Genomic DNA, 26463 nt, shown 5'->3' with positions numbered 1-26463 from the left:
AAGCAGTGTTTTCTTTTGTGCATGAAGTTACAGTTTCAGCTTTAACTAGGTCATAAATCTTCTTCCACTTCTTTGTCATCGGATTTTTATTGCTCTGCATTTCTGTTGCTGTTCTGTGGGCATTGGGGTGGGAATCAGGTACAATTTTACTTAAGGTTGGGTTATAGTTTAAAGACATAGAATGTACAACCTTTTACATTTTTAGATGAATATAATCTGTCAGTGAATGAGCTGTTATACACAGGACACAGTTTTTATTTCAAAATGAGACAGTCTGCTATCATCAGGAAATAACTAAGGTGCTGTGAGTCACCCCATCTGAATTTTGCCAGAATATCCAGACGGCCAGTCCAAACGCAGACTTGATCCTGACACCATTAGATTTATATGTGTTACAACAGGTGTCTACGACCAGAACATGAACGCACAAATGTCTCAAAAAGAAATTGCTGCCCAACATGTCCAGACATACGTCATTAGAGAAAGTATGATCACAGTGATTTGGTGGACATTTGGTGGTAATGATAAGGTGTAGCCAGCTGGCTACGCTGGATGAATGACCAACAACTGAACTTGTGTGTGCTCTTTTGTTTGCGTTTGCTCTGTATTGAGTTAGACAAAAAAAAAATAAAAAATAAAAAAAATACAACAGAGATCCTTCGTCAAAGGGCAGATGGTTGTCAGGACAAAAAAAAAAAAAAAGTATTTGGTGAACACAAACACAAATACTGAGGAATTTGGGATCAGGGAGGCTATGTGCTAATGTCTTCAAATCATGTTCAGTTCTTCACAAAGTCTTTGATGGTCTTGTGAGTCTTTTCCTGGTTTGTTTTGATGTATTCATTTATTCACTGCATGACCTTCTCTATTGACTTTGTTTGCTGGCACTAATAATGGAAACTTCACACAATCACAGAACCATCCCTTGCCCTTTGGGGTCTATGGGGCCGAACTGATTTTCTTCATTGATGTTACCTGGCGTTCATTGCACTGTCATGGCCTTTTATATTGAGGGAAATCATTAGCATTTGAGGATAAGTCTGTGTGTATTCATCCAGCCAGGGTGAGGATTGCGACACATAGATGACGAATCCATGTTCTTGTGCATGTGCATATCCATATCTTCGGTGACATCTCCACTGCATTTCAATGTGGCTGTGTGTCATTTCATTTCCTGTAGTTGAAAACGTTAAAACTGTCTTTATTTATTACCCGGCTATAAATCATATGCCATAAAAATCCTCACAAACACTTTTATAAACCCTCTGTTTCTGCCGTGTTGTGTCTCTCGGTGAAATAAATCTCATGCAGGCAGAGGAGAATACCACATGTTGGTGGATCACCAGCACAGTAGACGCAGCCAGGCTTTTGTCTCAGTGCGTCAGCAGTGGACATTGTCACCACTCTGATGCTGCCAAATACATTACAGCACTGTTGAGCACTGTTGCTAGCTAGCTGAATGGCTCCCTACTGGCAAACTGTCTCCAACATATGGCTGAAATCGTACTCTCTTTGTCCCTTTCACTCTCTACTTATTTTAGGACTTTGTAACTACACTGTCTATACTTAAATATTCCCTGCCCTCAATCCTTAAGCCTTATTTTAGCTCTATTTCTAGAGTTTCAATTATGTTAAATTCAAAGTACTTAAGTGCAAAATACAAAGTTTTAAACTCTGACACAACTTGGCTGCAGCAAAGTGCTGTTAAGTCTCACTGCTCCTCAGTGGCGACACAGTTTCTGATGTTTTGGGCCATAAGCTTTATTTTATTATGGTTCTGCATCAGATAGCTCAGACTTCTCACTTTATTAGAAATGAATTCTTTCACTGATGCAATTCTTCTCAATGTTTAAAAGTTTAATGTTTCACTATTAAGTCTGCACTGTAGAAAGACCCGACAACCAGTGAAGATTTTCTTTTCATTACAGGAACGAGAAAACAAAAGAACAACATGGATGCTTTCAGACGCTGGAGAAAACTCTTTGAAAAGTAAAGGAACTAAATGCTGAAAAGCATTTCTTCAAGTCTAACAGCTGTAAATACATTTAAAAAATACATCTATTTTCAGTAGTCACATTTTTAAAGCCTTTAGAAAGTAGGAGGAACTTGTGTCTCCCCATTTGTACAACGTGATGACACAAATACTGTTGTTTCCAGTGAGTAAAAAGCCACACAAATAGAGAGCTGAGTTTGTCCTTAATCCATTTGTTTTTACAAGCCGTCCTATAAACAGTACCTTCTTTCTGTATGAGAATCAGTACATTTTCCACCATAAGCTAGCTGCATGCACTAGCCTACTTCGCCTCCACTGCCACTGCCTCTCCCCTGGTCCCCTGTGGAAAGACAATCATTGTTGATTTCTGTAAAACAAATTGCTTTTTGCCACAATCACAGAGTTTAAAACCAAAGTGACCCTTGAATGCAACAGACATAGATTTGTACTATTTGTAAAAGTTTGACACTCCAGATTTAATCAGCTTTCTCTGCGTGCGCACTCACACAGTATGGTGCATTTTGGACAGATTACTGGCAATACCATTGTTAGTTCATGGAAAAAAAACTGCTTTGCATTGACCTCCCACCTTCATTCCAGTGAGAAGGATGCCCCTTAAATGCGTACAAACTTCTTTTCATTTAAGCTGCATCAACGTCTAATTGCTTCATGTACTGTGGTCATACAAAATGCTAAATTCATAGCTAAGTAGTAATGTTGGGAAAGCATGAATTTCAAGCAAAGGACTGTGTAAATAGGTGAATAGGTAAAATCTGTTCTCTTAATTGCATTGAAGGCTATATGATCTGTATCAAATTCAGTACACAATCTAAACACTGGCCACCACTTGTGAAGGAAAAGCTGTAAATTATAGGGTATGTATGGTTTGGAAAATTTTAGAGTAGACAGACTAGAAAGACCTCTGACTCAAGTTAGATGAAAGGTGATGCCTGGTGGAAAAAAGCAGCAAGCCTCTGCTTTGTGGACCACTGATGTGGTTAAACCAAAAACTGTGAAATTGAAAGGTAAACTGACCACAAACCTGGCAACAAAAGTCACAGTTTGTCTCTGAGTATACCCTGATTAGGTCACTTTCTCATTGTGATGTTTGTGAATAAACTCATGTTTGTGACTTCTTTTTTTTTTTTTTTTTTTTTTACACATTAGGTTTTTAATAAAAATAAAAACCGACACACTTGGCCCCCTCTACTTTATAGTGTGACGTATAATTGGCAAATTAAAGATAAGGTCAATAGGCTACAGGTGAGTACTTCTGTTAGAGAGTCCAAAATTCTTCCATTTGATTGAAAGATGCAAGAACTTACTGTATTTGCTTGTGTGGAATTGGCACAGCTGTGCTTTTTGTGTCTCAGACATCATAATTCAAAGAATAATGAGTTAGCTCAACACAGTCTGCATCAGCTTCCCAGAGGCATGATGGGACAACATTGCCGACAGCAAATGATCCTTTCAAGGCCTTTTTATTGGTTCCCTGTTTCCATTACTGACAAACATGTTCATAAGTTTCTATTTTCTTTTTTCATTTTCTCTTTCTGAGGTTTGTGTATGATTGTGTAGGGTCTCGGGGTTTTGGCTGATGGACATGTCAGGCTGGGTTATTTTCCAAAGTTTGATGCATCTCATACACCCCTGCCACATGGAACTAGTCAACCAGCTTGGAGAGTCAAAGCCTCGTCGAGTTACGAATCTAAAAGTAGATTTAACCTCATGCCATCACCTCTGGTCTCGACCTCTCTTACTTCCTCTGCTGCAATGATACTTCCTCTTGCGTGCCACTTCATTCCCATTTCTGTTCCTTGCCTTTGTCCTTCTCGCATCACGTCTCAGATCTATTCCCATATCTCCCTCCTTTCCCTCCTCCAGGTCTCTCCATACTTCTGCCTTTCCCTTCCTTTTCCTCTGAACCCACTAACCACATAATGAGGCTCATTCAGAGTGGCTAATTGTTTTAAAAACTCCCATGTGTTCTTGTGCCTCACAGAGAATTAAGGTGGTCATTAATTACAGGAGAATGCTTTTCTTTTTGCATGGCATCAAAAAATATTGTAATTTTAACCACCATGGTCATGGTCATGACAGAAATGTCTTCATGGAAGACAGACATTTAATGAAGATTTTCTGTTTACGGTGATAGGTTGTGTCTGACCATCAGTTTCAATTTACCATCTTTGGTGAATTGAAGCTGCTGAGTGGAGTTTTAACGATTCATGCTGGTAGAATCCAGACGTCTGTTACCCCACGGGCAAATGGCTGGCCACCCACAGTTTAGCCAACGCACGGTAATTTGAAGATAGCTCTCAATGAGCCAAGGTATTCATTCTGTCAAGATTGGATTGATATATTATGTCCATTATACTCAAACCTTCCCTGACTGCTGCAGAGCCACCATAATACCTAATCTAATCTAAGGTAAATTACTGCAATAAGAGGGGTTGACTAGAGAAAGGATTAAAACAATGTTGCCATCATCAATTTACAATTTACAATAGTCCGTAATGACAATACTTGGGTTAAAGTGAGAAAAAGCAGGTGCAACCAAATTCATTCTATGCTAACCTGTATTTTTCTTTTCTGTGTGTCAAAGATGATCCATCCATCCGTCCATCTTCTACTGCTTTTTCCATTTCCAGGTCGTGGGGGGTGCTGGAGCCAATCCCAGCCAACGTTCTGGGTGAGGGCGGGGTACAGCCTGGACAGGTCCCTCACAGGGCCAACACACATAGACAGACAGAGAAATCATCCCTGCTGCTGTGGTCTTCCAGTCTTTGTGTACAGTACAGGCCAAAAGTTTGGACACACGTTCCTATTCATTTGAATGAGAAGATGTGTCCAAACTTTTGTCTTGTACTGTACATATGTGCATGTTCTCAATATTTGTGTGTGTGTGTGTGTGTGTGTGAGTGAGAGAGAGAAAGAGAGAGAGACAGCTGTTTGTACATTTCCATAGAGGAGGAAATACTGTAATGCAATGGCAAAACATTTACAATTGGAAGGAAAGTGTGTGTGTGTGTGTGTGTGTGTGTGTGTGGTTAGGTGAAAAGGCACTGAATAAATGTATAAGTGAATATGTGCATGGAAATACAGTGAGCAAAAGTTTTTGTTGTTATATTGTGGATGGGAAAATCTGTTGTAAAAAATTTTTTCATCATTATTAATATTGATATTGGAACATTGGATATGAGGACATGAAACTATCTAACTCTTTGGTTTCCTTGAATGCAAGTAAATATTTTTAATTGACCCCAAATAAAATTAGCAGGCATTTTGTGGACTAAAATTACTACAGGAATTCTGCAAACTCTGATTTCTCTATTCATGAACTCAACTAAATCTTTGTATGGACTGTGGTATGTGCACTGATGGTGATAACTGGCACCTGCTATGTTTATATAGTGACATACAAACGTAAGTTTCAAGTGCAAGAAAACCAGCACATAAACAAAAAATTATAATATTAAGATAAGGAATGAAAAAACTATATGCGTTCCAAGCTCCACATCGAACTCTAAAATGGCTGCTGGGTGAGAGCTAGGACTCAGGACAGTGATAGCACTGAATGTGAGTTATCATCTGGTTGTGTGCGATATTGAAATTGTTGAATATATCGAGTTGTTCCTGCCTTAACAGGATCCATGTGTCTTCTTTTTTTTCTTTTTCTTTTTGCTATCGCTGTTTCTCATTTGCTGTCTGTCTCACACACACCAGCCCAGTTCCAGGGAGCATTGTGCACACTCCAATTTCATAGCAGGATGAATTGACCTCTCCCGATGGAAGCTGATTACAGGACCACTGATTCTTGTAAGGAAGGGTCTTCTTATGTGTGCCTGATGACCACTTCAGGGTTGGAAATGATAACAGTTTGGGGACGCCTATACTCGATTGTTAGTCCATAAATTGTGAAGGCAAAGCCTCGAGGAGTTGATGTAGGAAGTATTTTTGAATCTCAGTTAGAGTGTGTGAATCATGAACAATAAGCAGAAAGGGGCTTTTATTGATTATAGGCTTATACTGGGGGTATTTGACTCATTTTTTCCTCCACAAATGCGTATAATTTTCATGAGTGATTAAGATTGAAACTAAAACTATTAACCAACGCATGTCTCTAAGTCTGTCAGTGACAATGATGAGTAATGATGTTGGGGAGGCTTTCTGTTTTTGAAAATCCCCATGGGGATAAACAGCGAAACCATCATTACAGGAGAAAACAGAGCAAAGTGCTGGGAAAGAATGAGGATGAAGGGAGCACTGGGCAAAAACAGACTGTCACGACAGCATTCAGACACACCAGTGTTTTGTTTTAGGCAAGTCAGGGAGAACCGCCCCATCTTTGTCTTCTCCAGTCTACACAGAACCAGAGAACCATCAAATCTCTAATGACTGAAATACTAACTGAGCTGGACCAACCAAGACAACATAACACCTGAGCCCTCTCAAAAGTTTTTTTCTTTAAAGGTTATAAAATTGGTATATATCCAACAACTTGTATTATTGTTGGCAGCACGGCAGTATTGTGGTTAGCGTTGTTGCCCCACAATAAGAAGGTCATGGGCTTGGTTCCCAGCCTGGGGCCCATCAGCGTGGAGTTTGCATGTTCTCCCAGTGCCTGCGTGGGTTTACTCCGGGTACTCCGGTTTCCTCCCACCGTCCAAAGACCTCATGTTTGGGTTAACTGGTGACTCTGAGTGTGAGTGGTTGTTGGTCTCTTTTTGTCTCTGTGTGTTGGCCCTGTGATGGACTGGCCACCTGCCCCGGTAGCCCCGCCCTCACCTAGTGTGAGTTGGGATTGGCTCCAGCTCCTGCAAACAGACAAGCCTTTGAAGATGAATGAATGAATGTAATATTGTTATCATGGTGATGAAGGCCAATCATGTTTGAAGATCGGTGCTTCCTGTAAAGCTGCCATATTGGGTTCTCTTGCTTTTTTAAGTGGAGGGAAGAGGCTGTCTTTAACTGCTAGAAAGCTGCAAAGATAAACGCAATCTCATTTTCCAGTGTTTTGAATAACAGCCACAGTTGAAGACTGATGACTGCTTCGTGTGTTTTCTGCCTTCAGACCCTGAGCTGCGTAGCTGCCAAATTGATGCTTTGGAACAGCTGTGTTTTCGCCCACCTAGTTGATATATATGTGGATCGACAAAACAATGGCACTTAACACTCAATGGCACTCAATGTGTTAACAGTGCGTTTCTTACAGACGCAATCTGTCTTCACTTAATCTTTGGGAATTTACACCTGGACCTTCATGTGGTCACAGCTACCAAATTGTAATGTGATTACTAGAAAAAAATGTGAGTTTAAATGGGGTGACATTGATCTAATAGTATTCCACTCTAATCACGCCGAAACATTTTCTCTCTGCTTTTTAAAATAGCTTTTACTGTAAAAATAAGTTTGGATCATGTGGTGCAAGTAAACATTTCACCCTAATATGAAAGCATGCTACCATATTAACTAGTGACGCCATTTGGGAAGACCCTAAACATGAACGCTATCATTAACATATTTCAAATTGATGGGTGTCGGAAGAATGCTTTGATTATAACGGACAAAGTAAAAAATAAAACTTTGAAGTCTTTTTCTAAAATCAAAGAGGGATGAAAAGCTTGTGAGGAGCAACAGAGGAGTAACTGTGATTAGAAGGCCAAAGATAAAGTAAAGATTCAAACCCACATTTGTCTTAACAACACATCAGTGCATAACAATATCTGAGCTGTCGCATACAGTGCTTCCCGGAATACAAAGGATCTGCTTAATCTGAGAGACACATCAGAAGCTGAACAGGGCAATAAGAAATGATCCTGTGTCTATGAAAACCTAAATGGTGCTTCGAAGGAATGGAAGCTTTCTCCTTTCGGGGAAGGTTTAACAATACCGTTAGGCTGAGTGCATGCATATTTTAGATTTCACATATGAATGCACCATTCAGATGAAAACAGATCCAGAGACAACCTTCTTTTGAAGACATTTAAGGTCTCAAACCCTGCCAGCCCTTTCTCTTGAGGTCAGATGCATTTGCAACTCACAAATCGAATTGTGATTTTTCTGTTAAGGCAAACGGCAGGCTTTAATAGTCACACACGTCGAAACGTACTCAGACTGAATGGGAGCTGCACATTTTCTAATTACAGATGCGGTTGTGAACTTCAAAGCAGAGGGCCTACAATGATGTGATCTGACTCAAAGGTGTGAACATTAGGGTTACAACATGCACCCACAACAAGTTTAACCAAAATCCATTTCTGGATTTAGGCATTTGTTCAGATATTCTTCTTCTGACGGTGCAGATGTTTAAGTTGTATCATGAAATGACTCACATTGATCCTTTCCTTGACCATCAGTGCAACAAAACAGCAAACCGTTCTGATAATTTCTCCATGGTCCTTCTGAGGGAAAAGCCTGGCTCAATTTGAGTTTAATTTAACCTGCCCAGTTGCTTCTCTAAACTACATCAATTAATACTTTGCATCTTGTTGTTTGATCCACAGAAAAACCAGCATGGAAAGAGTGGAATTTTCTTGTTTTGTTATGTTCTTAATCATTAATTGACCAAGACTGCAGGAAGGTTCTGGTCCAAGCCACGGAGTCGTCCAATAAGCAACCCTGATCCAACAGCAAACAGTTCTTGTACTTTTGCTTCAGAACAGATGTGCTCTTGGGGCGATTTTGTTACTTTTGGTCAAATCCGTCCTTTATGCTAAGGTAAATTATTCAGCAGCTGGAAGTAGCTTTATACATACTTTTACTTCTTTCCCTGAATTAAGCAGAAATTGACATGTCATAAATTTCATAAAATCTAAATGTATAATCTGCTATTTTAAAGCTGTATGAAGTCTCTTGTGACATCCCATTCTGCTGGTCCAGGGGTAGACCATAAGAATAAAACATCAGACCAAGGCCAGGAGTTGAAATACATTCATAAAACCTTCATCATCAAGTAGCTGGTTCATTTAGTTATTGTGCTTTTTCTGGCCCACATTGTTTGGCCACCCAGTATAGATACAGTAGATATAGATAGAAAGAAAGAAAGAATAAAGAATGGAGAGAAAACTAAAATATGAGGATTGTTGTTCAAAGCTTTCTCAGAAAGTACAGTTTTGAAGTGAAGCACACACGTACATAAAATTGCAAGCGTTAACTAAGATGCAACATGTCTTTTTATTGCACTCCCATTCCCACCCTCTCTCCTGCTCTCTCTTGCAAACACACACAGAGAAAAGTGGCCTGATTGTTGATTCAATGTTGCTAGGGGGACGCAGGATTCATGGATTCTGTGCTCCAGATGTTTCATTAACAACAAGGGGACTTCCTGGTTCCTGAAGGAATGAGAGTGCACACCAACTCTGTGTGAGTGCGTGTGTGTTCGTGTTAGTATGAATGCATATCTGTGTTTGTGAAAAGCTTCGAATGCTTGTCAGCTGTAATTCCACCAGCATGTGTGACATCAGAAATTAAGCTTTCCTAACCCGTCCCTCCCAGTAGTTTCCTCTTCTCTACATACACAATGTAAATAATAACAGACTCAAGTGAAAAATTGTAAAACTCTATATTTAAACTTTATTTAATGCACATTAAATAAATGCAACACGGCAGCTCTATGATTTCGCTTTATTCAAATCTAGCAAAAGCTTTTTTACACATTAGAAAAATATTGTAACAAAGGGAAGAGAACAATGTGTGCTCCAAGCAATAATCGGTTCTACACAGCATCAATATTTTTACATTACAAATTGATCAATTTAGTGTGACAGAGGTCAGTCAGAACTTTGTGGACTTGGAATTTGACAGTTTTGGTGTTAAATAAGGAGTTTCTTTTCTCTGCAAGACTTCAGCTTTTGAAAGGCGTACAGCTGGAGCCCATGCACCCTTCCCTGTTTTGGGGGCGACATCGTCCATTAAGCTCTGTGTATTTACATTATTGGCCCACCTCTGACTCATGGCCAAGCAGAGCCCACAGGAAAATTTCTTCATATATGTCCAGATGGTAGAGTGATTGAAAGGCCGCGGAGCCACACCGCACTCTTAGGAAGGGTGTAACAGAAAGTGCCCTGAGAGTTGTCAAGTGCTGCTGGGCACCGTCCCTGATTATTTCATCATCCAAATCAACTATACATGTAGCCTAATAACACATCTTAAATATAATAAATATGCACTTCATCAAATATTTGTAAAGTTTCCAGGGCGAGCAGTCAACCAAACATCTACTGAATGAGGCTCACCAAAAAAAAAAAAAAAAAAGAAAAACGAAAAATGATGAGTGTACCCAGCCTCTTCCTGGACTCATTTCAGGGACTGAAAGATAATCTTGTTGCATTTAAACCACTGGGACAGAGACTGTCAGAGAAGATCTGTGTCTGTGGTCGCACTGATGACTGCAGTAAGGACCTGCCTGTCCAAAGCCTACTGCTCTGGAATGCCTAACTGATGTTTTCTGTCTAAATGCACAATTGAAGGTAGGCAAATTATAGGGTCAAAAAATGCATTCAAACCAAGTCACCAAGTGCTGATTTCACTATCTGTGTGTGTATTCTGGTGTGTGTGTGTGTGTGTGTGTGTGTGAGAAAGTGAGTGTGATCATGTCAAAGTGTGTTCCTCTTGTGTCAGGAAACTCCACAGAGGGGATTTTGAGCAGGTGTTTATGTCTGCGTGTTGTCAGATTCTTGCCATCTTAAAAGCGTCATCGGTGTGCAGGGAGTGGTCATGAAACGTGTTCTGTTCAAACTGAAGGCTGAGTACTGATGTACTCCCTGACTGCTGTTATCCCAATGCAAGACAGTCATCGGGTGATAAACTCCAGGAGCAGGGCTGCACAAGCAATTTACTATACAGCCCAAACCAGACTCACTGGGAGACGTCAATGATCAGCCCTTACTGTATATTTCATGACTAAGGCTGAGCTCAAAGACGGTTGTAATGCTTAGTCTTTGACTTTATTACAGTGTTTGTATTGTGCTTCAAGTCCAGCTCAAGCTATTCATCACATACCATCTCATATCTAATCAGATAGTTCTGTCCTCCATCACTGTCAAAATGTTCACATGCTCACATGTTCACACACACAAAATGGAAGGCATGTGATGAGAGAAAGAAGAAGGAAATAAAGAAAGAGAGGAAGGTTGCCAGAAATGTTACGCCTCAGAACTCCATCTTTTGGAGCAGAGAATCCTTCGTGTTTCCTCTCTTCCCAAAAAGCTCATACTGAATAGAGATCTCAACCTACGGACAGTATTTCATCCTCAGGCAGCTCGTACTTATTGATGCCATCTGGAACATAAATTGCATCTTTAAAATGAAGTCATGTCCTGTCACATTACAATCTCAGGATAACATCTCCTTTTACCCCTTAATTCATACCACAGACAATACACTTTCTTTCCTCTTTCTGTTTTGCCCTATCTTGGTTGCCCAAACAAATCAGCTCTGTGACGTGTTTTGCTGATTTGGCTACATTTTCGAATGCCCTTCCTGTTGCAACCTTCCCCATTTATCTGGGCTTAAGGCACAATGAAGTTAATTCTACTCATTCTCAAGTATGGATGTAGAAGTTTACTCTCTCAAAAGCTCTGTAACATTCGAAATGCTTGGCCCTTCACTTGAAAGGAATTTAATGCACTAAATCTGTTTGGGAAAATCACCCCTACTCTCACTTATTCTCACCTCACAGAGTCTTACTTTTCTTATTTAACAACAGTGTTCAGTATTTGTTTCTCTCTGAACAATCTTTCATATAAAACATCGTATCAGTTACTAACAGATGTCCCTAGTTATCAGCCACTTTTTTCTTATTGAGCTTGAAGCATTTTTTTTTTTTCTCACAAAGGCATCCATCACCTGTATTCCTGTATTGTGAAGAAAGGCCAAGTTTGGAAATATTTACATGGACATTTGAGAGAAACCTCTGTTGTGGTTTGAAGTGATGATCAAAAGAGCAGATTTCTCTTTCTCTCAACCTTTTCTGGGTCAGAAACATTTCTTCATGAAAGAACATGGGAAACAACTTGCCACATTTAAAAGAAAATTGATTCAAGATTTTCCTTCTTTCTGTCTTTCATTCTTGGTAACAGCTAACAAAGGTGAGTGATGCATGAGCAACACTGGCACGTTTTTTTTGGAGTGCTGTTATCCAGGGGCAAAACACGTCCTTGAGGCTGGGACACACTTGAGGTTTGGGCCTGCTGGTCGGCTTTGGTGTTATTGTAGACTAAACAGTCAACAAACCGCAGCACTTACAAACATTTTCAAAGCGAGTACAGCGCTGTAGTGTATGTACATGTGTGTCAAAGAGAGAGAGAGAGAGAGAGAGAGATAGACACAGACAGGGAAATGTAGACTAAGATGAAGGAAGTTCTGATAACCAAAGGGGGGTGACTAATTTCTGTATACTTTGTATGCGCTGTTATCAATCAGATTGTTACATTTTTTGGCACTGATCATACTTAATTTTTCAATATGCATTTTACAGAAATATAGACTATTACGTCATAGTTCAACCCGCTACTTAAAATGCACATCCACCCATCCATTCCCTCTTTCTCCCTCCTCCCGTCATATACATCAGGGATTTTGGTGTGGAGTCTGCCTTTTTTGGAGACGCCTGTTCAAACATCAGTGTCTTCAAAAAGGTACTTAGTTTTACACATATTCCCATGATGCAGTATCACAATTGATCACACCTATCAACAAATCCAAAGCAGGTAAGTGTGCTGAGTTACAGTGCTCAGTTTATATCACGTGACAGACCACCTGCAATGTGGAGAAATTCACATACCAGCAACACTAAAGCAGTAATAAAAATGTTTTATTGGATTTGCATAATCCATATATTGCCCAAAGTGTAAAAACATGTTAAGTAGAGCACTTTCTTACTTGTCTGCATCAATTTGCTCCCAGTCTTGGTGCTACGCTAAGTTAGCCAACTGCTGGCAGCCATTTCATTGTACGATGGGAGAAGTAGGCTAAACTGTCCCTTTACTTTCTCCCCTTATCCAGAATCTCTCCCACAATTACACTCTATGTGTATGTTTCCAAAGATCCATGTCTACATGCAGAAAAGTGTGTAAAAGCCTTGGTTTTATTGCCGATGTTGTCTGTTGCTGCAGTTTTTTCTCATTTAGTCTTCAGCAGTTTTCTTACATACTGACTCAGTACCACTCCCAACATATTTTTTGGGTTTATGCAATAGATAACAAGCCAACAAATTTTACCACAGCTGAAACATAAATACATACACACTGAGTCACAGAAAATTAATTTGATGTGGCTGTTAGAAAACTCTCCAAGCATCAGCTATATTGAGTTGATACTCCCCCTAAACACACCACTCAGCCACTCTGAAGACTCATTTGCTGGTAATCACGTGAGTGTGAACATGCATGTGAAGTGTGTTTTTTAAGTGAGGGACACAGGGAAAATGTATGTGTTCGTGCATGTGTGTGTTTGTGTGTGGGCCGGTGTGGGGTTGCTTTGTCCAAACAGTTTTTCGGGTTCAGCCCTAACACCAGCAGACGTCATGACTATAATCACTTGCTGACACACGCGCATGCACAATCCTCTCGATGCAGTGACATGAACCTACAAAATAAAATGAAAACATTCAAGCCAGGCAGAGGCATCACATCTTGGACAGGAGCTCTGGCTAACAGTAAAGTTCCAGTAGTGAAGTCTGTAACCCAGAAAAACATCTGGGGCCAAAACTCTGTATATTTAGGTGTGGAAATCACAAAACAGGAAACATGTATACACATTCTTTTCGTCGGATTATAAAACCCCAAATACACCTTTCCCCACATTTTTTCCCTCATACATCTCAATCATCCTAAAAGTGGGCACATGTGCATGAGCTTTCAGACCCTTTGCACAGCTAAGTATGACTGGCTTCCGACACACCTCGAAAATAGCCTGGTTTGCATATAAAAGACCAGCATAACCTCAAATGGAGCTAAAATAAAAAGTGGATAGATCACCAGTTTATCACAGGGCTGAGACATATGGACACTCATGGGAGATTTGTGTAAGTAGTACAGGTAGAAGGTGTGATTTGAGGTCTAGCAGATACACAACATCTAGGAGACAATTGCATTACAAAGCACAAACTACAGCGAGAATAATGGCTGAGGAAGACTGAGGCAGGGAGTGCATGATAAACACGTAGTGAGAGATGTGAGAGAGAGAAACCACTCTCAGTCTAATTTCTCCCGTCTCTTTGGGTGGGCCTGGGAAGGCACTGAGATTTAAATCATGGCTGTTGGACTGATGTTATACACAAGCACTTTCATGAGCTTTGGCCTCAAGGATGTTTAGATGACCAGCAGCAGTCATAACATGTTGAGTGATGCTGCCTGTATTTTATGGTTTGGTCAACAGCAGCCTATCCTTTCACAATCACTACCTGTTCTTTTCTCATACCTTTGCCTAAGGTTATTATCAGTAAAATCACAACAATTTAAGTTGGTCTAAGGTTACACCCTGCGCTTTTTTCTTGACCGTAATATTTCTAGACTAAGACCTGGAAATTTTGCTGTGATCATATGAATAACTTACGGTTGCATTATATTAAAATCTTGTTTCGTATAATTGGAGTTTCTTATATTTTTGTCTTTTTGCAGTTTTCTGATACTAATATATTGAATCATAACTGTTTAAGATGAGGAAAACGGGCAAAATATATGCAGAATGTAAACCAGAATTATTTGCTGTAAAACAAATTATGAGTGATTTGTCTACAATTTCACAAATTTTGTGTGACTCTGTCAAGTAGCCAGACTCAAAGTCAAAGCAGGGGAAAAATAAATATTAAGCCTACTGTGCTCCACCCAAAACTGTTAGAAAGGCACATTTAAACAAACCTGGCCCAAAAACGGTCTCTTTTTCAATTACTGTTCTTCTCACTCTCTCAGACATACACCCACCCACCGTGACACATCATTGATACGGGGTTCAGACATATGCACAAATGCCGTCCCTAGGTGATACCTCCAGCTCTGCCTAATGTGGTGTGAGGTAATGCTTCTAGGAAAGGATGGAGGGGTCGGGGAGGGAGGGATAGGGTTGTCTGGGGGGCGAGACCCCAGAGAAGGAGTGTGTCCCGCAGCTGTATGGGCCTAGATGTGTTGTGCTTGGTGCCAGACAACCAGTGAGCTCTCCCAATGAATTCATCTTCAGTCCGATTCATTACAGACACTCCCAGCCAACAGTACACAAAGTACATCCTTAATATTATGCTGTTCTACTAATATGTTAATAACTTTTCTGTTTAATCCCTCGAAAACTGAGAAGTCCTTGGGGAAGCAGAAATAGTTGTTCTTTAACATGTCATCCCGTTTTCCATTCTGTTCAGTTTATTATAATCCAACACACACCTTGAACCAGGAATCCTACAATAGAAAAGGAGCTTCACTACAGCAGACACATGATCTGGGTAGAGAAATGTCAGAACTTGAGTGACAGGGATTGAAGGAGCTAGTCTGAAGGAATGCTGAACATACCAAACATTTGAGATGCAGGTTGACTCTGTATTTACTGCAGCTGGGGTACAAACACACGAGAGAGGAATAGAGAAGTCAACCACAGCCAAGATAAGAATAACTGTGGTACAGCATCTTATATATTGGCTTAGATGCAAGGATTAGCAAATAAAACAAAGATAACAACATTTTGTTACGTTCACCATAAAAATGTACGTATGTTGTGTGGTTGTGGGTCAGCAATCCATTCCATAATTCCATAATTTTTTAAACATTTGCCTTCAAACTAAATCATAGACCAAAATGTTTCACTGAATGTGCCTCTTGAAACCCTCAAACTGAACCCAAACATCACCGTACTCCATCCTGAAACTTACCTTTTAAACATGGCTATGTTTACATAGTGAGGCACATTTTGGGGCTTCTGTGACCTCATGCACTTTGACAGCTGCAGTTGGAATAGTGAAGAGAGAGCTCTGATGTGCGCACCATTACAAAAAATCTAAATAAATAAATGAATAAATAAAGCCTCTAGGAGGGGGAATCTCTTCATAATGTATCACAGTGCACATGGGTGGGAGGTGGTTCAGCAAAGACTAAGTAACTTTTCTTTTTCCCAGAGAGGTAGTTATCAAAACCCAAACTGGCTGAAAAAGAGAATAGTAATACACTTGCCTATAAACAGCTTGATACAAGATCATAGTGAGTCTTCAGGTTCAATGAAGAAGTTAGAAACAGCCCTATAGGTTTTACAAGGGCCCCTCTTAAACAGGTCATTGACAGGCAGTCCTGCAAGATATCGAACTATCTCTGGTAACTGTGTGCTGTGAAACCTGCCCCAGAACAATTGGAAATAGTCTACTTGGTTTGGAACTGCAACACATTTAAGTATTGCAAAATTTAACTAAACCTTTCATGTCATCCCCTCTTTGTCTTTTTTATTATGCTATATGGTGTTTGCAAGTGCAAACATTTATTTAATCCTTTAGAACAGCCACATCTCAACATTGATCAGAAGTCAGATTAACCATAGTAACTGTACCAGCAGTTTCCATTTGCACGTGTGATGCATTTAGATAAAAATATAATATAGAGATTTGAGTTGAAAAATTATGATATGTAAAACAAAAAATGTGTCTTGGGTGGTTGCTATGACACCACATACGTGCACACACACACACACACACACACAACCAAACACAGTGCAGCTGCTGCTGTATAGTGTTGATGTGTGAACACTGAGCAGATGGCACCCTCTGGTGGAGTAAAGGTGGTCACTGTTAAATGAAGTCTCAGGTGAGAGCTGTGTTCGAATGGTTTAGAACGTGTGCTACATGTATGTTATTTCTGCACAACTGGTTTGAATCTGACCAGGGACCTGTGCCACAGATCCCCCCCCCCCCCCCCCCCCGTTTCCTTTCGGCCAGCAAACTACCACACAAACTTATTCCAGCTGACTAGGTTCACAGTGCCTTTTATCACTTGCAGTATTTTAAGTGACTGAAGGTGGCAGGTGGAAGATCTGCCATGGGACCATCACAAAATCCCCTCACTGTTTACGGACCATGTAGACTGTGGGCTTTATGAATGCTGTTGCCAGCTGCCCAAACAACATCACCACTGATAACATGAAGGCAAAATTTTTAACTGATAACTTTCTACCATATCCAGGATAATAAACTTACTATAAATGTATACCACATTCTCATGGTTTGGCCAATTGACAACATAGCGGAATCAATCAGAATAGTAAGAATGTATGATATTTACCATGTATGTAGACAACAGAAGTGTTTTACATTACCCTGGTGGCTAGATTCTATTTGGCTGGCCCAGTTTCAATGCCCAGATCTTATGCATGCTGGCTGAGTGTCATGACTTACTGTGACAGCTGAGCAAAACAGAACCATTGTTAATTTTATAACAGCCGTGCTCTTTGTACTTAATGAGCAACAGATTGAAAAACACCTGTGTGGGTGAACTATGAGTCTGCAGAGGTCTTCAGCGGGTGACAAGGTCCCACTATATCACAAAGCATGAGACATAAATCATACATACAAATCTAAACATATGTTGAACAATTAGCACAAAATTATATAATGTTACTGATAAACAATGAACCAATAAAATCAGGTATAAATATAAGATAAAAAAAACAGTGCCTTTGATATTTCCAGATATTATAACAAAACTTGTTATTAAATCTGCAATTTGGTATCTTTTGCCAATATCTTTAATTTGAGGTTCATGATCTGGGCAGGCAGAATTTTCGGGATGTACTTCTGGGGCAGACATTTCTTGTACAAGGACCAAAGATAGTGAAGATTTAGCTCCCATTTTAATAAAGGTTGCAGACTTTTTCTCAAAACAAGTACAAAATGTTTCTTTTTCTCTTTTTTCTCAATGTATATGTTTAGATTAATGTTTGTGAGCACTTCTCTTTTGCCAAATAACCTGTCCATCTAACAGGTGTGGCATTTCATGATGTGGATGAAATGCCTTGGTGTCACTGCCATTTTCTTGATGCAGAGTGATGCATTTTCACTTGTTTGGGTGTTTGACTGCAGCCTGTACAATTTTTGCCTGTACCAGTTCAATGGCACAGAGATGAATGGCAGACAGTCTGTCTCAGGATCTTGCCAGAGTCGCTGACAATTTTGGTTGCCATCAATAAAATGCATCAATGTTTGTTCCCACTCTGTGCAGAAATTCATAGACTTCGCAAATCAAGTGTTGCATGAGCTCATTAGGTGACTGATGATTGGTGAAGAAGTCTGATAGGGTCCTGGGTTGACATCTTGTCTGTGATTGTGTGTGAGGCTGGTGCCAACTTCACAAAAAGAACAGATTATGAAAATGAAATATTCATTTTTAGTGGACGTTCACCATGTTAATGGCAAACCTCAAAACATGCAGCATCTTTATTTGCATATTGCATTTTAAATCTGCACATTTTAGAGTGGACTTTTATTTTTACCATCCCAAGTAACACCTGTGCATTAATCATGCTGTGTAATCAGCATCTGATATCCCACACCTGACAGGTGGATGCATTACTGTAGCAAAGAAGACGTGTTCACTAACATGAATTTAGATTGGTTTGTCATCAAAAATTTAAGAGAAAGAATAGAGTCCAACAGAACAAGTATAAGACTACTAGGAACGTGTAGTTCCTGGTACGTCTCTTGCAGCAGCTAAAAGGGTTCCTGTGGCCTGGCTGCTTTCCAACCATGGCCTGAAGTCTCAGGGAGATTATGCTAATCAGACCGATGACAGATGTAAAAACTTTAAATGGCCACATTTCCTCAAAAAGTAATGTTGAAGAAGATAAAAGGCCTTTGTTAGAGGTGAGTTGTATTAGATGCAAATCATCATTTCTAAACCCCTCTCTTTGATATGATTTTTACACAAAATCTTATTTTCAGTTCATCTCGGCTTCTGTGTAAAAATCACTGCTTTATTGATTAATAAAAATTTTACATTCCTGTAATTGTCTCAAATTTGTAATTGCCTTTATCGCAGAGGTGACGTGTTGTAGTGTGTTGTCCCATAAATTGGTGGTGTTTCCATTGTTTTCATTGTTTTCAGCTCTTCTAGTTCCTTTAGTTTCTCTTGGAGGTGCTTTTCTACTGTCGTGGCCCAAAACATGAGGTTGTATAGATCCATGAGCATAGACCTATGGCCACAGTTGCTACATAAATACTAGCTTCATACCAAGTCTTACTTACAAGCAGGATTTGGCTGATCAATGCTAGAAATATAGCTAGTCAGTCAATCATTGTCCTTAGCCCTGCTCTTGTGTTCAGCCAATTACAATGCTTCAAAGCCACAACTTTTTTAATTGTGTATCTTTTTTTTTTTTTTTTTTCAAATACTATGGATTGATATTGAGATCTTATGCATAGACCTTACAAAGCAATCAATTTAAATATGCATTTGACTTCAGTTAAAAAATTACAGTGGTATTAAATCTACAAAGAAAGTATGAATTGCAATATTTAATTATAGATTTTTGAAAAAAAAAATCATAATCTCAGTTTCAGAAACTTGAACAGATGCACAACAGATTAAGACAGAGAATGAAGCAATGTTTAGTAAAGCCAACCCCCTGCTATTTAATAGACAACTAATGGAGAAAAATGAATGATGAATCCAAATGAAAAATGGGGGATGAGAGAAGAGGAGAGGGGGGTCTGTGTTTCCAACCATCCATGTCATATAATTTTGACTGTGATAAATTAAAGAAAATGATTGTAAAAGTAAACTGTGTATTCATTGTAGGTGGTATCATTTATCACCTTCTGACCTGACAGACTACTCAATTAATGTCCATGCATTAATCCATCTTCAGTCCCTCTATAAAGCTAACTGATGTCCGGTGGAAGTGGTGATTCATCACATGCTGACCAGGTGAGGGGATTAAAAAAAAAAAAAAAAAAAAAAAAGAGAAAGAACCCTCCCTCTAAAAGCTAAATACTTTCTTTCTATTTCATAACAACTCTGATGACAACTCACAAAGACTGATTATGTTTTACATTTATATTAAAAAACAGAATGCCATATGGTTTATAATTATACTGACTTGAAATTCTTTGTTTTCCTTTTGCATATAAGTTACCACAGATAATTTCTTCTTCTTCTTCTTCTTCTTATTATTATTATTATTGTATGATGTCACGATCAGAGTTATATGCCAGCCTGTGAAATGTCACATAAACATATATTGCGGTTAATTGTGTTTAAACTAAAATGCACAACATTCATATCATATTAATAATTCATTCCAGCCTAGCCATATCAGGCTGATCACGTACAGAGCATTGCTCGGTTTATTGCGAACCCTTTTTATATACAATCTGTGAAACTGTTGTAAAACATGTCCTTTAAACGCATCACGACCAGATCGGATGTATCATAAGCAATACAATACCGAAATCAAATTTAAGGGAAAAAAAGAAAACAAAGAAACCAAAAAAAAAAAAATCTCTTTCCATTGCGTTCTGGTACTTACCGGTGGGTTTTAAATTTTTCGCAAAGCCTACTGTAATGTGTTTCGATGCTTGATGCTTGATTTTCCCACGGACTGAGAATGCACCATTTCACCAAATCAGCTGATCCAGAACAAAACGGCCGCAGGCCGGAAAAGCGCCCTCCCGTGTGACGCATGGCTCGCGCTACGGTACGCCATTTGTGTCTAGCAGCAAAAAGCGCGGACGGTGGAAGTAGTCGTATAATAATTGGTAAGTTTTCTTCAGATTGGGCGGCATCGCCTAGTTATTTATCGAGTTCCTTTTATCGACACGGTAATCGTTTCTCTGTGTTATTTTCGTGCATTGTTTTGGTTATATAGAGCACTGTTTTAGAGGTCGATGCTAGCCTCCTTTTTGGGCCTCTGTGCTGCCGTCGTTTTCCAAGCCTTGTAGCGATGTAGACCCGCCCCTGCCTCTCTGTGATTGGACGAGACCGCCGATCTCCTGCTTTAATTGGACATGCTGTTTGTCTCTCAACGTACATTTAGGGAAACACATTGCTAGTTAGCATGTTAGCCACAGCAACACCTCCAACAAGTTAACTCAGTTTATGCCTCGCCAAAAGAGGCGTGTGTGTCATTAATAGAGGTTCTACAAGGCGTCGCTGCAGTTCACCATCGGCAGTCTTAAACCTGTCCGGATAACTTAACAACTCTTTGGAGCCAATGTCGGACGCTTGACAGTTGGTGTTGAACCGCTGGAAACGCCGTAGACATGGCAGCTAGAGTTAGCAAGTTAACTTGGAAACTTAAATTAGCCACCGCCAGTTACAGTTCACACAGAAGCCGCGGTTCGGTTTGTGCTACATTGAACTCGGTGTTAGAGATCACATAAGTAGCACTTCACTGAAAACCACAAGTTGGTATGTTGGCGCTTCTGTTAATTCTGCAGGCGTATTCAACCACAACACACAGTAGATGGCGGTCGTGAGCACAGTGAGATCATTCAAGTGCCCATTGAATGACCTCAGCAGGACCCGTCTGAGCTGATCTGAATATCTAAGGTCCTTTTTAGTTCTGACGGTTTGTTTAGACCAATAAAATGTAATATGCCCAGTCTTCACAGATATTGTAAAATGACACTATCCACAGTGTCACTTAAATACTCGCTAAAATCCAATAAGATTTAAATAATAAAGGATATACATTATTATTTTCTTTGTGATAATTATGTCATACATTGAATATATATATATATATATATATATATATATATATATATATATACTATGGCATACTATATACATACATAATATATAATGAATTCACAGTGTTTAGAGAGATAGAGTGTTAAGAAAAAGTGACTGATTGCTAGAGAAGGAAGAATAAAGAAGACATCTCCTCAACTTTGGCAACATGTCATATTGGGGTAAAAAAAGCAGCCGACCACCCAAAAGAAGCACAGTTCCATGTTTGATGTGACTAGAAATCTTTGAATGCAGAAAATAGATTCAAAGAGAAGAGCTGCTGTGTATTTGTTATATCTCATACTTTGAAAAGGAAAATCAACACAGATTTTTGCCACTGAAAACATTTTGAAAACTACTGCAACTGTGCAATTCATCCAAAATGTGGTTGTTATTCTGGCAATGATTCCATCTCTACCAAATCAGGTCTAAAGGCCATTAGTGTTGCACCTTAAACAGGTATACTCCATTTAGTGAGAGTGGAATTTATTCTGCTCATCAAATGAGCAGCAACCAACTGATCCCATCCAGGCAACATTTTGTGTGTAAAAGCACTAGGTGGCGACATTTCCTAATGTTTGGTCAGGTAGTGTTACAGAAGGTTTGGTCACTTGTAAGAAGCTTGCTGTTAATTGTCCAATTTGTGGCTATTGAACTTTAATTGCTCACATAATTTTCTTTCATTCACTTATTTGTGTATCAGATTAAAAAACTGTTTTTGTTTCTTTTTTTTTTTCACAGGAACTTTGATCCAGCATTGATGATAGCAGTCAACTTCACTGTTTGTCGTAATAATAACAGAATACTATATGGATAAAACATTGATATCAGGAAAGAGGGCTGAAAGTGATATCAGTGGGAAGTTGCAGCCGGATGATGAGAAAATGCAGGAGAGTAAAAGACAAAGTTCACCCTGCAGAACTGCTCAGCCCAGTGATGAGGAACTTGGTGAGAAGCTGCAGCCGGACTCCTTACCTGAAGATGCGGATAGCCTCTGCCCAATTTGTGGCTTTTCAGCCAAATGCCCAAGGTCACTGAAAATCCACTCAGCACGAAAGCATGCAAACAACTCAAAAAACGATGATCAAACAGCAAAACCAGATGCAAAATGTGAAAATATTGGTGACATCAGTTCTGCAGAAAACCAACAGGAGGCGGCTATGGAAACAGAAAGTGGTGCTGAGGTCAAACAAAACCGAGAATCTGATCTTTTGGAAATGAGATCTCCAGCCAGTAAAAATGACATGAACACAAAGAGTTTAACTAAAAAGCAACATGTATTAGACAAACAGCAGGCAGATTATGAGGAGATGGCCCCTGCTCAAGAGAGAAGAGTAAGCAAGCGAACCCCGAAACCTAAGATGATTTACTCTTGCAACTACTGTGGGCAGGAATTTAGGGACAAGGCTCCTCTAGATGTCCACATTCAGAGTTACCACACCAAAGACACCCCATACACATGTGAGTATTTAAGTACTGTTTTTTCTGAATTTTCACTTCATATAAAATTGGTAATATTTTAAAAGACAGTCTATATTTACCTTTCCTGGATTTCTTGGTTAAAGACGTTTTTTACCTGACCTTTTTTATTTGATGGCTGAAAATCCTTTCTCTAAAATGTCTTTTAGTTGATGCTGATGAGAGCAGGGATGATGGAGAGGAAGCTGAAGATTGCGGCAGCTCTGTGAAGGCTACTCCAGCACGAGTGGCACGAAAACATCCGCATAGCAGATTCCAGCTCAAGTGTGCACACTGTGATTTTAGGGTCAGTACCCCAGCGCTTCTGGAAAGCCACTCTCGACTCAAACACCTGGACCATCAGTGGTACCGCTGTAAATTGTGCAATTTCTTTTCGGCCACATCTGAGTGGATGGATATTCACCTGTCCTCTGATAACCACACACAGCAACAGAAAAGGAAGAGAAGCGAAGAATCGTCCTCATTTGAGGTGTATGTTGAGTGCATTAGCAGAGATAATGCTGAAGATGGTGCAAATATAGCTGATTCTGCTAAGACTGATGGAGAAGAGGTTAGTGTTGTGACAGAAGACCAGGAAACTGTACATGCAGTGGAGGCGGCTAAAGCTGCCTTGGTTGAGGTGGATGATTCAGAGCTTGAGCCCCCAAGAAAGAAAAGGGGAAGACCAAAGCAGGGGTCCACGACCACTTGTGGGTACTGTGGCCTGGTTGTGTCCAATGCCACCAACCTCAGTGTTCACGTTCGCCGTAAACACAGCAAGGAGTATGGCTACAGCTGCACTCTGTGCAACTACAGCTGTGTGACCAAAGGAGACATGGATCGTCACTGTATCACCAAGAAGCATGTTAGGCGTGCACAGGAGTGTGCCAATAAGAATCCAGTCAACAATCATACAAGTGCGTCACAGCAGAATCCCACAAGCATCCAAGCCGAGGAACCAAATGCAGGCTCACAGATCACCATCAAAAAGCAGGAATCCAGCAATGCAGGCTCTCAAGAAGACAGCAGAGAAGACTCAATACAGTCAGACACCAGCCACAAAAAAAGTAAATATGACTCCGTCAGTGCTTGCAGCCACTGCGATTTTGTTGCTCAATCAATCCCTTCGCTCCATCTCCATGTCAAGCGAAAGCACACCAAAGATTTTGAGTATGTATGTCTAGCATGTAGCTACTATGCAGTAACAAGCAGGGAAATGTCTCGCCATGCAAACACAGAGAAGCACAAACAAAAAAGCCAGAAATACTTAGAACCACTGGGGAGTGAGGGACAAAGAGCTTTGGTGGTGAAGGAGGTTGCTGAGCTTTCTGAAGAAACATCTACTCCTGAATGTGATGCGTCCAGCCCCATAAATGAGTCTGAATCTTGTTCAGAAGACAGTCAGGTGATGGAAAGTCAAACAAACAACAACAGAGGATCTGCTGATGCTGCGGTTTGTGTTTCTGGCAGTGCAGATGAGAAGCCAGAAGAAAATATCAGCTCTTCAGGTGCGTCAATTCCACCTGACCAGGCAGTTAGACTTTCTGCAGTGTCTGAACCTCAGCAGGCTCCAGCAAACCTTCAGTCTGCAGTTGACCAGTCTGCTCAGCAAGCAAAGCAGGAAAAAGGGAGTAAACAGGCAGACTGTGAGCAATTAAATGTCAATGTAATGGTTTTAGGCACAAAAAGTGACATTTCTCATTCAGATACACAAATGTCCAAAGCCCTTCCCTTTGATGCCTGTATTGTGTCCATGAAGGCTCTCACTGAGCAGGAGCAGGTGCTGCAAGAAGGTCTGGCTCTAGAAGGTGAGGCTACTGTGATATGTCTAGCAGGAGGCTCACCAGTGCCTGCTTGCGCCCCAGCACCCAGTTCTCCATATGTGAAAAAGCTCAAACCTAAGGAAGCGAGGTTGAGGGAGGAAGCCAAAGGCGGCACTTCTCGCATACGCTGTGAGGACTGTGGCTTCATGGCCGACGGGATCAGCGGCCTCAATGTCCACATCTCCATGAAGCATCCATCCAAGGAGAAGCATTTCCACTGTTTGGTGTGTGGTAAATCGTTCTACACTGAGAGCAACCTACACCAACACCTGACCAGTGCGGCTCACCTGCGTAATGAGCAGAATAGCGTGGAGGAGTTGCCTGAAGGGGGGGCAAGCTTCAAGTGCGTGAAATGCACGGATCGTTTCGAAACGGAGCATGATCTGTTTGTTCACATTAAGGAGAAGCATGAGGAGCTCCTGAGAGAGGTCAACAAGTATGTGTTGGAGGACACAGAGCAGATCAACCGTGAACGTGAAGAAAACCAGGGCAGTGTGTGCAAATACTGTGGCAAGGTGTGCAAGAGCAGCAACTCCATGGCCTTCCTGGCACACATTCGTACGCACACCGGTATGTACTCCACCTCTGTTTACTCACACACTCTTTCTCTCCTTTGATCTCAAACGCAGCTACTGTCTATGTTAGTGGTATTAACTGGCAAAGGGTTTTGGGCTTGGATGAATTACTCAATTAAATAACAACATAGAAGGTGCAAATGCTTTAAACACATCAATTCCATATGCGCAGCTCCTGTAACTTCCAGCTTCCTGACATCAGGAAAAAACAACCCTTACTGTATTCCCATGTGGCGTGCAGCCAACTCAGAACCGGAGCTGGAAAAAACTTTATTTAATTTTTTTTAATTTAGCTCACTTGTCCACTGAAATGGCAGGATTTTAACCTGAGCTCTCGAAGGCCTGTGCAACTGTAACAGAGTTTAGCTGTTGATTCCACTTCACACAGTGACGTGCAATCAGATTTGCTGTTACATACAGTATGTATCATAGACATCATAGACATGTATCACTGGTTGGCACGGCTCTCCTCAGCACATAAATACTGGCAGTGACGTTACCTCAGCACCAGCATGTGAGGACTGAGCCCATGGTAGGTTATTCGAAGCACAGCACTGTACTGAAACTGTGAAAATAATGCAATAACTCAGCTGAAATTATATTGTACTTAAGAAGGTGGTGAATACATTGCACTTAACTGAATGATTCAAATTGGTTGTGTTTTGTTGTTACATCTTGATAGTTAGCTACCTTAGCTCGAAGGCTAAGATGATATTTGCCAACTTCTTTCCATGAAGCTGTGCTGAGAGACTGCTGTATATGAACGTGACCAACCAGTGGGTTTCCTTGCTGTCCTACAGGCAATAAAAGTGCATTCAAACACTAAGAAAGTGTCGGCCCTTGTCACACAAACACAACGCAGACAGCGGTTACACAACTATGAGTGACATCAAGAATGGGGCAAGAAGGCAAATAGC

At 40.3% G+C, this 26463-nt stretch overlaps 1 protein-coding gene across 1 annotated transcript in view; it reads left to right on the top strand.

The window, feature by feature from the left end:
- Window positions 1-20635: 20635 nt before the first annotated feature.
- Window positions 20636-26463, top strand: part of znf407 (zinc finger protein 407) — a 136760-nt gene continuing 130932 nt past the window's right edge. Inside the window, exons 1-3 of the mRNA XM_029505328.1 lie at window positions 20636-20714; window positions 22432-23151; window positions 23319-25541. Coding sequence (XP_029361188.1) covers window positions 22500-23151; window positions 23319-25541 — 2875 coding nt within the window. The 5' untranslated portion in view covers window positions 20636-20714; window positions 22432-22499. The remainder of the gene's footprint in view (window positions 20715-22431; window positions 23152-23318; window positions 25542-26463) is intronic.

The sequence above is a fragment of the Echeneis naucrates genome, chromosome 6 (assembly GCF_900963305.1).
Source record: "Echeneis naucrates chromosome 6, fEcheNa1.1, whole genome shotgun sequence".
NCBI lineage: Eukaryota > Metazoa > Chordata > Actinopteri > Carangiformes > Echeneidae > Echeneis > Echeneis naucrates.
The sequence above is the reverse complement of the archived record's forward strand: the minus strand, read 5'-3'. Positions and strand labels throughout refer to the sequence as shown.